Source organism: Glycine max, chromosome 17, assembly GCF_000004515.6.
Source record: "Glycine max cultivar Williams 82 chromosome 17, Glycine_max_v4.0, whole genome shotgun sequence".
NCBI lineage: Eukaryota > Viridiplantae > Streptophyta > Magnoliopsida > Fabales > Fabaceae > Glycine > Glycine max.
In genome coordinates, this window is record NC_038253.2 from 16729549 (window position 1) to 16743725 (window position 14177).

At 38.5% G+C, this 14177-nt stretch overlaps 1 protein-coding gene across 1 annotated transcript; it reads right to left on the reverse strand.

Moving 5' to 3' along the window:
- Positions 1–2751: 2751 nt before the first annotated feature.
- On the reverse strand, positions 2752–10938 carry LOC100800035 (receptor-like protein 6). The gene is made up of 4 exons (XM_026126339.1): positions 10389–10938; positions 9791–10254; positions 2966–3043; positions 2752–2799 (listed from the first exon to the last, which is right to left on the reverse strand). The coding sequence occupies exons 1-4, from the start codon at positions 10936–10938 to the stop codon at positions 2752–2754; spliced, it is 1140 nt and encodes a 379-aa protein (XP_025982124.1).
- Between the last annotated feature and the right edge of the window lie 3239 nt (positions 10939–14177).

The window sequence follows — 14177 nt, forward strand, 5'->3', positions numbered from 1 at the left end:
TGTGTCACGGAACCTTTACGGATTGTGCATCAATATTTTCTTTTGTTTTTCGGCATGTTCCGGAATTTCACAAATTGCCTAATGATGGGTGTCAAGCACCTTACAAGGACCAAACAAAGGTCGCATGTCATCAAGCAAAGGTCCCCGGACGAAATTAGGGTATGACAGTATCCTTGTGGGACTTTCATGTTCTGCTGACAATGACAAAAACTCCTCTTTTCCTTAGCTGACATTGTGTGACATGCCGGGGGTAGATACATTCGCGACCCTTTTGCTATTGGATGCAACTGGTCTCGTATACCCATGCCAACCAAGTCTTGACGACACGTCAAACCATCCATTTTCTTGCCTTTAATGTTAAGAAGGGTGCCAATTAAACTATCACAAACGTTTTTCTCCACATGCATGAAGTCTATACAGTGTCTTACATCAAGATCAGACCAATAAGGAAGATCGAAGAAAATGGACCTTTTCTTCCAGATGTTTTTCTCACGGGGTTTTTTTTTTTTTTTTTTTTTTTTTTGCGTCTTCCCAAAGATAGTTATGATGTCCTTCACACGATGATAAACTTCTTTGCCATGTAATGGTTTGGGCGAAGTTTCATATTTATGAGATTCATTGAAAGCTTTCTTCAATCGCCGATATGGATGGAACTGGTTTAGAAATCTTCGATGCCTTGTGTATATTGTTTTCTTTCCATGTTTTAGTTAGACGAAACTTGTATTGTTCTCACATATAGGACATGTGTGATGGCTGTCATACCCTAATTTCGTCCGGGGACCATTGTTTGTCGGCATGCGACCTCCGAAACGCTCTCGTAAGGCTTCCATAAGTTTTTTGTAAAGTACAAAAAGGGGGGTGAACTTAATAATTGGGGTGCGCTCAGAAATCTTCCTCAAGAAGCCTCTCGGCGGCAAGCACCTCCCCATTAAATAGGGGGAAGAGGCTGATTTTCAAGGATCCATGACCCCTATGCTATGCATTTCAGCTGTTTTGGGTGAAAAAACGTGTTTTCGTGAAGAAAATCCAAGATGAGGTGCTTCCGTAATGCTTCTGAGATGTTTCCGTGAGCAAATCCGTGAAGATATTCTGCCGTTCTTCACCGTTCTTCATTCGTTCATCGTTTGTTCTTTGGTCTTCAACCAGTAAGTGTTTGAATTTGAGACTTTCAATTCATTTCTTGTTTTGTTTGCTTTCATCTTCATCTAGTTCACTTTCGATTTTCTTTTCTTCCAATTTTGACGAGTTTTTTACTGTTTATTTAAGCTATTATCTCCCCTAATAATTGATAAAAATTTCAACCGATCATTTGTGTTGTAATCTCGTTTAATCACTATTAAAATAAAATCCAACCGATCGTTCACATTGTAACTTCAGTTAAATCAAAAAAGGCAAAAATAAAATATAATAATCAAAATATCTTTGAAAAAATATAATAAAATAATCAAAATATCTTTGAATAAAATAATAAAAAAAATCAATTGAATGTTTTTCTTTGAAAGTTTCCTTGAATGAATTGACTAAAATCAACATGGACCATTCGATTGATTTTATCGATTAACATGGACCGTTCAAAAGCATTAAATCAACACAAAACTTTGCTGCTTTATGGAAAGAACTACATAGGTCTGAGTTCCTCACCACAAATCGAGGATACGTAGGAGCAAAAGCCCCACTTTTGCCGACCACCCCTTTTCAAACAAACCAAGAGATCGTTAATGGTCCAATGCCTTAACATTTCTCTTCGTTCACAACCAAGACATCGTTAATGGTTCAATGCCTTAACGTTTCTCTCCTTAAAAAAAAACAAGAGATCGTTAATGTTCCAACGCCTTAACATTTCTCTCCTTTCAAAATCAAAAGATCGTTTAATGGTCCAACGCCTTAAATGACCTTTGTTCAATTGAAATCTATCTTGCGAAAAAAGATAAAAACAACTTAACCAACTTTTAGTCCTGAAAGAACTACGTAGGTCTGATTTCCTCAATAGTCCATCATGTTTAAAATCTAAATTGATTCAACCCCATGTCCTGCGTAAAAATTTACAATACTTCAATAGTCCATCATTCGCATACATCCATGCTTTTCATTGGTTGCATTACTCGTTGCATTCTTTCCTTGAAAACTGAACTGTGATCATTGTAATCAAATGAAAGAATGCGCTTTACGGTGCCCTTACTGAACCCGTGCTAGAGCTAGAGTAATGGGTGAAGTAGAGGAGGTGCAAGAGCAAATGAAGGCCGACATAGAGGCCATGAAAGAGCAAATGGCCACAATGATGGAGGCCATGATGAGCATGAAGAAGATAATGGAAGCCAATGCGGTTGTAGTTGCCGCTACCAGCGCTGTTGCTAAGGTGAACCTGACGCGCCCATCTGGCCTCAACCAAATGAATCATCCAACCTCAGATATGGTAGGCAAAGATTAGGGAACTACGGGCAGCCCCCATTATGTGCAAATTCAAAACAAGCATGCCTTCCCGCGATATGGCTTGCCTTCCAACTATACACCACCCAATGTGGCGTACACTCCCAGTGAGAATGTCAATAACTCCACTCCCATACTCATTGAGAGCCAACAACCTCAATCCGATTATGCACATGTCTCTCAACCCATGGGGAAGACACATGAATTTACCCACCACAATCTAGCCGACTTTGAGCCTTGCCTCGGATATGCCACTGAAGGGCAAGCAGTTGGTGGTATACCCCTGCAAAACCCTTCTATGGAAAAATGGTGGGTTACAAACCTTCAAGCTTTGTGGAATTGGTCTTTGCCAGCGAAAGGATCAAAATGGGTCTGGAAAGAGGCAAATTTAATCATCCCTTTGATGAATGCAAAAACTGGGGCAAATGAAGAGGATGAGAATGAGGGAGAAACCTTTGCTATGACTGGCATTCCTACACGGTCAAATTTCCCATCAGCCCAACAATGTCATTACTCAGCCAATAACAGTCCCTCTCACCCAATCATCCACAAAAGCCATCCCCAAATCAGCCACAAGGCCTGCCTTCTCACCACACGACCAATGCCCAAACACCACCTATAGCGCAAACCAAAAAGGAATTTTGCAGCAAAAAGCCTGCAGGATTCACCCCAAATTCCGGTGTCATATGCTAACTTGCTCCCATATCTACTTGATAATGCAATGGTAGCCATAACCCCTGCCAAGGTTCCTCAACCTCCATTTTTCCGAGGATACGAATCGAACACAACATGGAGGAGTTCTGGGACATTCCATTAAGCATTGTATGACCTTGAAGTGTAAAGTGCAAAGTCTAATTGATTCAGGCTGGTTGAAATTTGAGGAGAATCGCTTGTGAATCCTAACATTGACAAGCGACACCACACATGGGGCAATTTTGAAAGCTGTTGTTAGATGTCTCTAATGACTCATTAGGATTTTCAAGTTTATGCCATTATTGTAAACCATAGTTACAATTCTAATAAAATGTATAAATTTGACATCTTTGTCCCTCATCCTCTGGTAATTACATCTTTGCTTCCACTGGAATGTGAGTGTAAGCCATTGGTTTGTTTGCTCAAGCGACCTGCGCTCCTGAGTTTGCACTTCCAAGACCGTTTAATCAGAAATTACTCGTGCTACACATTTGGTGAGGGTGTCGTAAACAACGAGTAAAGCAAAAAAGTTCAAAAAGAAAAAGAAAAAAACATTTGATTGATTGTGTTTTCATTTAAAAATATAGACATTCAGGTGACCTCATTTTATCATTCCTGAAAGTTTGTCTCTTTGAGAGAGAAGTAAGTTATCAAGAATAGGAGTCATTTGCTTAATCCGTCAACTGAAAAATCCTTCAACTATTTCTCATCCTTGAAAAATTATTTTTGAATGAATCAACCGCTTCTTTCATTATTCCTTGCTACAAGGTGGTGAAAACAAAACAATGATGGATACCTCAGAGCCCTACACTGGGGCAATGAAAGGAATCATGCATAAACCTCATGCAAACCTAGGGGCAGATCAGAAGTTCTCACCTAATAGGTTCCCTGCTACAAGGTCATAATGAAAGACAACGATTGATACCTCAAAGCCCTACACTAGGGCAATGAAGGGCACCGTGCATGAGCCTCATGCGAACCTAGGGGTAGGTCAAAATTTTTCACCCGTTGATGTTTTTAAACAGAAAAAGAAAGTGACAAACCCTGGGATTTCAATGGAATGATTAAATGACTCCATCACCATCACTCCAAAATTGTCAAGTGAGTAAATCAAACAAGGCATACACTCTGAGGGAGTTCTCGAAGAGATTTGCAAAAGATAGGATGAGGTTGCATGAATTATCACCTCTTGCAAAAATCAAATCAAAATCACAAAATAGGGAAAAAATGTCATGAACATTGTACAACTTTCTATTTCATTGCATTGTTGCATACGAAGTCCGCATTTACAGCATTTCAAGACAAAGGTTGCATGCATCTGCATCCCTAAAAATCATGTTAACTGCATAGATTTCCTACATCTAATGTCCAATCTTTTGAATTTGGGATGATCAGCCCTCTCGATGAGTTAATCTCTTGCTTTCTCATAAGGTTGGACCCTTGGGTACTAGTACCTATTGCCTTTAGAGGACTACACGTCCTTGACTTTAGAGGGCTATACGTCCTCGCCTTCAGAGGACTGTAGGTCCTCGCCTTTAGAGGGCTACAAGTCCTCGCCTTAAGAGGGCTGCATGTCCATGCCTAAAGAGGGCTATAAGCCCTCGCCTTCAGAGGGTTGTGCGTCCTCATCTTTAGAGGGCTACATGCCCTCGCCTTCAGAGGGATTCACACCCTCACCTTCAGAGGGCTGCACTTCCTCACCTTTAAAGGGCTGCATGCCTTCGTCTTTAGAGGGCCGTAGGTCCTCACCTTCAGAGGGCTGCATGTTCTCGCCTTTAGAGGGCTACACGTCCTCGCCTTTAGAGGGCTACATGCCCTCACCTTCAGAGGGTTGCACGTCCTCACCTTCAGAGGGCTGCACGTCCTCGCCTTCAGAGGGCTGCACTCCCACCCCTTCAGAGGGCTGCACATCCTCGCCTTCAGAGGGCTGCACGTCCTTGCCATCAAAGGGCTGCACGCCCTCGCCTTCAGAGGGTTGTGCGTCCTCCCCTTCAGAGGGATGCTTGACTTCTCCTTTTGAGGGCTTCGCGCCCTCGCCTTCAGAGGACTGCACGCCCTCGCCTTCAGAGGGCTTCCGTCCTCGCCTTCAGAGGGCTACATGCACTCGCCTTCAGAGGGATTCACGTCCTTGCCTTCGGAGGGCTGCACGTCCTCGCCTTCAGAGGGCTGCACGTCCTCGCCTTCAGAGGGCTACTCGTCCTCGCCGTCAGAGGGTTGTACGTCCTCGCCTTCTAAGGGCTACATGCCCTCACCTTCAGAGGGCTATAGGTCCTTGCTTTCAGAGGGCTACACGTCCTCGCCTTCAGAGGGTTGTACGTCCTCACCTTCAGAGGGCTTCATGTCCTCGCCTTCAGAGGGCTTCACATCCTCGCCTTCAGACGGCTATACGTCCTCGCCTTTCGAGGGCTTCACGTCCTCTCCTTTCGAGGGCTTCATGTCCTCACCTTCAGAGGGTTGTACCTCCTCACCTTCAGAGGGCTACACGTCCTCGCCTTTAGAGAGTTGTACGTCCTCGCCTTCAAAAGGCTACATGTCCTCGCCTTCAGCGAACTCAAGGTCCTCTACCTTTAATGCTTAACCGAGGATTGCGCTTCTGGGTGAGGGGCCAGTGGTTTCCTTTTATCAATTCCTAGGACACTCCCCTGATCTTAGAGGAAGGCAACTATGCGAGCACAACCAGAGTTGTGAATGGTCCAACGCTTTAACGTTTCTCTCCTTTCAAAATCAAAAGATCGTTTAATGGTCCAACGCCTTAAATGACCTTTTTTCAATTAAAATCTATCATGCGAAAAAAGATAAAAACAACTTAACCAACTTTTTATTCTGAAAGAACTACGTAGGTCTGATTTCCTCATCGCAATTGAGGATACGTAGGAGCGAGGAAAACACCCTTGTTGACCACAAAAAGATAAAAAATACAAAAAGGCCCATAAAAAGCTAAAAAATATAAAAAAGGGGGAAAATACATATTTTTGAAGTCATGTCTTGCACACTTGATTAGAGGTTGTCGTCCCTTCTAACGGACGCATGGGGTGCTAATACCTTCCCCGTGTGTAAAAACATCTCTCGAACCTTTCACGATTAAAGTTCATTAACCACACATTCTGATTTTTCTGACGTTTTCCTTGAATAAATGTTAGTGGCGACTCCGTGCATTTTCCTCCCATGGAAGACCCACCCGTGAGCCTTGCGTCGCCCTCCCGCCGAAGGGTAGGTTGTGACAATGGCCTTTCACACTGTAACCACTTAAATTTCCATATGCTGGAAACTCATTTATGGTACAAAAAACCATTGCACACAACCTAAAGGTCTCCTGCAAATTCGTATCCCAAACATCTACCCCATGTTTCCACATTGTTCTCTGGTCTTCAATCAACGGACTTTGATACACGTCAATATCATTACCAGGCTGTCCTGGTCTCGCAATCATCATGCAAAGCATTTTCTACTTCTGCTTCATGCATAACCAAGGAAGAAGGTTGTAAATCATCAACAAAATTGGCTATGAACTGTGACTGCTGCTTAAGTTACCAAAAAGGGTTCATTCCATCCGAGGCAACACCAAGCCTTAGATTTCTGGCCTCATTCCCAAAATCAGTATACAAAGAATCAAATGCCTTCCATTGTGGACTATCAGCCGGATGTCGTAACAATCCATCAATTTTTCTGCCTTCAACATGCGACATCAATTGTTTTGCATCATGTCCATTAGCAAACAATCGCTTAAACCTTGGTATTATTGGAAGATACCAACAAACCTTTGCTGGACGACTGTTCTATGTGGTTGCAACATAACTGTCTTTATGGTTGTTGACCTTGTAGTGGGATACACCACATGTTGGGCATGTGCGCATTTCTGCATACTTATTTCTATATAGTATACAATCATTTGGACATGCATGGATTTTCTGGTACTCCATTCCCACTGGACATAAGATCTTCTTCGCCTCGTATTGACTCTTTGGCAACGTGTTGTCTTCAGGAAGCAATTTTTTCAATAACATTAGCAATTCAGTAAAGCTGTTGTCGCTCCACCCAAATTGTGCCTTCAAGTTGACCAAAGCTAACACCGTAGACAACCTTGTGAATGTTGTGCACCCAAAATACAAAGTAATCTTTGAATCATTCTCTATTTTTTCATACAAAGGACCATGTGCTTGCCAAAAACCATCCTGCCCTAGGTCACAAATCATTTCTTCTATACGAAAACCTGTATCTGCATCGATTGCCTCAGTGTGAGAGATTGTTGGATTGTCTGGCAATTCCCTATGTCATATCCACTTTGTGTAATTTGGAATCATCCCATGACATATTAGATGCGATCTTATTTCATTTAGCGAATGGTGTATACCATTTGCACATTTCACACATGGACAAAAATATTTGCAGCCTAAGGAGGGGGCATGCATTTTGGTAAATTGGAGAAACTGTTCCACCCCAGTCCCATACTCATCAGTGATGCATGATGCTCTCATCCAACTTCAATCAATGTTTTCTGTTTGCTGCACAACTTTATGAAGTTATGTAACATGCATCTAAACCTCACTTTTGTAAGTAAAGGTGTGGCCCTATCCCATTCAGGAAGTATTTTTTTTATAGTAGATACAATAGTACAAGTTAATTGTCTTTTCTAAATTTTTCAAAATTTCGGCAGCATTTCTCCTAAGTCTCCAAGTACACGAGATGAAAGCAGTGATGTATTGTTATCCACCACATTCAAGTATGCACTCGGAGAACAAAGGGAAATGAAGTATACCGAAATGTTGACAAATTTAAGAAAACAAAATTAACATATACGTAATAATCTACTATAAAAAATTATTCTTCCCAAACTGTCCAAACGGACAATTCAAGATTCAATACACCGATTAATACAAACTATCCGTATTAATCGATGTATAGAATCTCAAACGGTAAACTAAGGTTCACTTACAATGCTCATAATTTAGTTATATAATACATCACGACATATATAAAGAAGAATTAAATTATCATTGTTGTGAGTCGAAGACATACATACCTCAAAAATATGGTAAATAACAAGTACGACTGGGATCACAGTAATGAGAAAGCAAACACAACAGTGTAGATTCAACGCCTCAGTAGGTGGGACAAGAAAAAAGCTACTACCTACAAACAAAAAGAAACAGGAATAAGATACTATTAAAAGAAAGAGGAATAAGATTTAACGCCTCAGTAGGTGTTGCAGGTGACAACATGACTTGTCGTTTACAGCTGACCCGCACATACGCAGATAAGGTGTTTCACTTCAAAATATTCAGGATTAAGATACTATTAAAAGAAAGAGGAATAACTGCTGAACCGCTTTGTGAACATCAGTTTTTAATTAATTTGTTACTCTCCTTTCAAGATCATGTGGCTGTCAATGGTTTGTGGAAGGTGGTAGGGACCGAGAATGTACTATGGCTGGAAGCAGTGGAGGTGCTTTTGTTGACAGCATCTTCGGGTCGTCATGACATTGAAGATGACATTAAATTTAATGAGAGAGAAGGAGTAGCGAGAAACCAGAAAAACAATGAAAAAGAAAAAAAAAATAGAAAATTGTGAAAAAGAAAAAAGAAATAAAAAGAAAAAGACAATGAACCTCTTTTGCATCTCTCATGTTTGATCCCACAATTATAAATTCATCATTTTATCTAAATCATCCTCAAGAAATTGTGGAATTTAAAAAATCCTCAAATAGTACATTGGAATAGATTTGGTCATAGTGATCCACTACGAGTATGAGGATGGGAGTGTCATCCCTAAATCAAAAACTTTCCTTCATAACTTATCATTCTTAAAGCTTCACATTAATTTTCTAAGATGGAAGTTTGGGAACAAGGGAATGCACCTGAACAAGTTTGGGAAGTCATGTAGTAGCTATAATTTTGGATATAATTAAACTATCCTGCAATTATTTCCCATCCTCATACTCGTAGTGGACCACTATGACCAAATTATTCATCCCAAGTTAAAGATAGACTTCTTTTCTTCCAAATCCCTAGTATTTCTCTCCTCCTATACCTTCCCTCACACCAAGAGTAGACGTAATCAAACTTCTTAAACTAACCTCCACATTTATACTATACGTTACTTCAATTGTCACTTCTGCAAATTTAGTATTTGGACATATACTATATCATACTCATCCAAAATTCTTATTATTGCTTTTGCTTCTCTTTCCTATGCTCTAAAGAAAAGAAAGCTATTATTTGCAAAGGTAAATGAGACATAGTAGGAGCTTCCTTGCAAATGTTCAATCCATGGTATAACACGCAGTTTTTAAGTACTAATAGTATATGTTGTTCAAGGTGTTGTTTGCCCCCAAAAAAAGTTTCCTGAAAAAATTACAATTCCTCCCTACACCTTACAAATCAAAATTGGCCTCTATCTTAAAGGGATATATTGGATTGAGAATTTAAAAGACTTTTATAGTATAAAAATTGGATTGTGAATATTGGATTCAAACACATCATGTAGCAAGTAGTTACAACAGAATAATGAGGCGTCTAAGATAGATATTTTTTTAGAAGATACAACACACATATATTAACTGATGATGTGCATCGAGTGGTAGTTTTTTTAGAAGATAAGTATCTTTTCCTTTGTTAAATGATGGCATGATCTCACCCCTAAATTTATTCCCATGGAGGGTCAGATGACTTACTTGTGTGATGTTTCCAAAACATTGAGGAATGGGTCCTGTGAAACTATTATCAAAAAGATTGATGTAAGTGAGACATTGAAGATTTGAAAGTGATGATGGAATCTCACCACTAAAATTGTTCCAACAAAGGTTCAGGTGATTTAGTTGAGTGATGTTCCCAAAACATTTAGCAATGGGTCCAGTGAAACTATTATCAGAAAGATCAATGAAAGTGAGATGTTGAAGATTTGAAAGTGATGATTGAATCTCACTGCTGAAATTGTTGAAACCAAGGTCCAAGTGTTTTACTTGCGTGAGATTAGATAAAAATAGAGAAATAGGTCCTTCGAAGTCACAAAATTCAAAATCCAAATAGTTAAGAGACTCCAAATGGTTAATGTTATTGGGAAGTTTTCCTGAAAAACCAGTGACAGAGAGATCCAAGTATCTAAGAGGAGTGCTCTGATTGAACTCTAGAAGTTCACCTTCAAGATAATAATTATGAGACAGATCAAGCTTTTGAAGATTGGGTAAACAGATTATGTTATTTGCTAACTTCCCTTGCAATCCTGTACATGGAAGACTAAGAGAGACCAAAGAGGATGAAAAATTCACTAACAAAGATAGAGAGCTCGTTTAATGGAGGACATATCTAGGCCATCAAGAGTGAGCTCCCATATATCAATTACATTTACAATGACATTATCCAGGGTTGCTGCTTCAATTCTCATTTCAAGAAATGAGAGATCAAGCGAGACAAATTTTGAGAGGTGAGAGATTTTAGAAGGAATAACACCACTAAATTCAGAGGTAGATAGATTTAGATGAGTAAGAGCCACATGATCACCAAAACCGTTAGGCATTGGAGAATTGAAAAAATCATTGAAGGCAAGGTTGAGTTTTTGAAGATGAATGCGTTTGAAGAGAGTGGTGTTTGGATGAAATTCACCTTGAAGGAAACTGCAGCTAAGGTCTATGCCAATTACGTGACTTGACTTGGTGTCACAACTCATCCCTTCCCACAAGCAGCAATTCCTACCATTTTCCCATGATTCTATCTTTGGATAAGGAGACTCATACCCAAGAGAAGATTGAGAAGAGATATTGAGACTAAATGAGCTCTTGAAGCTAAGCAAGGCGGAGGCATCATCATGGTTGCAAAATGCCATCAATAAAGACGTTTGGGAAGGAAAATGAGAAAGCAAGAAACTCAGGACAAGAAACAAAAACCACCCCATACTTTTATGAATTGTTTTGCTCAATAGATTTGAAGATACTCTGCTTTTCGGAAGTTCTAACACGAAAAGTATAAAAAGTATGGAATGTAAGAAATGGATGATGTTAATGGCTTTAGAAACAAAAATATATGGGTCCCATATTGTTGAAATTGATCATGCGCAACAAAATTTGCCGTGTGGAACGCGAGTCTGTGTATGAATTATAAGCTCTTGACACTGATACTATATATACAACAATTTTGATAGAAACTATATAAAAAATGAAGAGTTAAAAACTAAAAACTAAAAGATCAATCACACATGTCTGACTTGTAAGACCTGGCAATATGATAGTTGTTATATATTACAGGCTTGTTGTGAACTTATTGTTACAAGACAGAGCAAGCGATTTCAGCCAAATGGTGATAAAGCAAAAAGTAAAAGACCAGTTTTTGTAACATGGCATGGCACTTATTGCTTTCAGCTAGACAGAGGAATGATAAACCATTCATGTTTTTCTTCCAAATAAGATTGCATTCGAAGCCTAGCCAAGGCACCTTTTTCATATAGGCAATTCTCACATATCCCAATTCCATGAACACTAAAATTCAGAAAAGTGTATGGTTAATATCAGCTAACTTTATTCTGAATCAATGTAATATATTTTTATAATCTTTGATGGCATTCAATTAGGTGTTTAGCCAATTACATGGACATTCTATTCTTCTGGAATTGATAAATTCTCTGCCAGTTACCCTCTGTCACCCCCACAATAAGGTTTTTATCATTTATTTTTCTCCTTTTTCTTTTGGAAGTTTTTAAGCAGAACCTATAGTATGTTCCTTTTTCATAAATTCTTATTACATTATGGCAAAAGTATTGATCATCTTTTAAACAAAATGAAAAAGCAACTTTAAGCTTTTTATTGGTTAAGGAGTGATAAGTCAAAACCTAATGCTTTAACTTAATAACTTATACCCATCGCATATATATTTTCTCTCTATACTCTACATACTCTACACTAACAGAATAAAAAACTACATGAAAAACCAAATTAAGAAAGGATTTGGAAATGTTTCTAGGAGTGAAGCAAGAAGAGAACATACCTGTTGCTATATTATTGGTGTTATTGATTGAATCTTAGGAAGCAGAACAAGCTTTACAATTGAAAAGGCTGCATATTGCAAGTGAAAAAAAATTCATTGAATAGTAAATAGAATGGAATAAAAGAGGGGGAAAAAGACATGGGGAAAAAAATGAAAACAAAACAAAATAGGAGGAAGCAATGTCTTTTCCTTCTTCACCCAACAGCTTAAAAATTGGTGCTCTATGATTGAATTACTAAAAGCATGGAGTGCAAGTGGGCTATGACTTTGAAGTGCTCCTATACTAATTTAAAAGAAGCTTGGGTGGAGCCATCACCATAAATATTATTCCTTAACAAACAAGACACAATAATCACTCACATCCATATCCTTCTTGGTGATATATATATACTCTTTTGTATTAATGTGTGAAATTGCCCTCTATTCGTGTATTGATTGGTTGAGCTAGTAAAATGTTGCAATGGCTGGAGCTAGGGTTTACAATTAGTTACCCTTTGGTTGTGGCATTGGACAGAATGCAGGATAAGTGCCTTCAGAGGTATACCCTCATTCATTGGGTTGGATGATAGGATCAAAGCTTATATGGCAAAGCTTGGTGTCCCTTTCATTTGTGACATTGGCTTTCACTAGGTTAATTACTATATACCCTGCATTCATTGGGTCTGAAATACCAAAAATACCAACTCAATGTTCAGCAATGCCTTCTTTATGTCATCAAATACCAATGGAAGTAATGGAAGAGGCTTAAAACTACATCACTTTTATATGATTCAATGTTTTCCAAGCTTATGACAATTAACTAACCTACACTTATGTATAATGAGAGGTTCTATTATAATGTGTATTTAATATAAGCTTCTGGAACAGTATATGAAAATTGGATATGTCAAAATCTCCGACTTAAGGGCAACAAAGAAAAAGGAAATATATTAACTGGTAGTAAATACAAGCCTAGTGCAAAATGAGCTACTGTAATTACTTATACCTATTTTCTAAGTGATCTTTGAAGTTTAAACAAACACTTTTGAGATGGCTTTTTTCAATTTATTCTAAAACATCTTACTCCATAATTTAATAACACATACAACAGGTCTTGTAAGCTATATTTTTGCTTCCTGATAAGTGATAAGCTATATTTAATACCCACAACAAGCTCAAAATAAATAAATACTGAAAACGAGGCTATCCAAAGAAGAACTTGACAATTTTGGAAGAGTTAAATTCATGTAAAATATTTCTTGGACTGACTGTCTTTTTCTTCCTTGTTGGGAGCGAAGTTTCTTCTCTACATATGGTCAAACAACAAACATAAGTAAATTTATGTGTGTCTTTGAATGACCTTGCATATTGGCTTTCAATTGGTTTATTTCTTCTCTAAACACCACAACAAGTGGGAGAAGGAGAAAGAAGAAAACCACAACCTCATCGGCTATGTATTCAGACCTTGTAAACCTGAGGTTGTTTTGCATGATGATAAGAACCATGAGAAACCCGACAAGGACTAGTGAGATATATAGAAGGTGGTAGAAAACTTTGTTCTCATTTGGGTGGTGAACTGTGTTAAATAATACAAGTTATTGTTCAAAGGAAAAGAAAGGAAACAGCAGCAGCAAGCCACATAATGAGTAAAATAAGAGCTTGAGGGTTATCATCAACGTAGAAGGCATGGTAGAGTTGTGCAATGATGGCACCACTTATACCAATGTACGTAACCTTTGAGCAGGCACCACTTACACCAACGTAACCTTTGTGATTGACATTAATTTAACACCCATCCCAAATTACATTCAATTATTTTAATTCAATTATACCAGATTTAAAAACACATAAAAGACTAACATAATACTTATTTAATATTTTTTCTTCAAATTACCCATGACCAACAAGACACAAGGAGGCAAAGGAAGAAAACATTGGATGTTAGATCCCTCATGCTAAAAAAAATAGAGAAACATACTTTACATTTTCAAAGTCAATCTCAAAGTTTAAAATTATCAATCTAGAGATAAATCTAAGACATGGAGGCAACCTTGTAATGCCAACACTGATAGTGCGACATTTAAGCCAAACACAGTTTAGATGAAT

What these genes read in the sequence shown, in the direction of transcription:
- LOC100800035 (XM_026126339.1), bottom strand. Translation starts at nt 10,938, where the DNA reads ATGGCATTTTGCAACCATGATGATGCCTCCGCCTTGCTTAGCTTCAAG. An exon ending in TAAACGAGCTCTCTATCTTT is followed by an intron (nt 10,255 to 10,388) that starts GTTAGTGAATTT and finishes ATTATCTTGAAG; the next exon opens with GTGAACTTCTAGAGTTCAAT. An exon ending in GTTTTGGAAACATCACACAA is followed by an intron (nt 3,044 to 9,790) that starts GTAAGTCATCTG and finishes TTTGCGCTATAG; the next exon opens with GTGGTGTTTGGGCATTGGTC.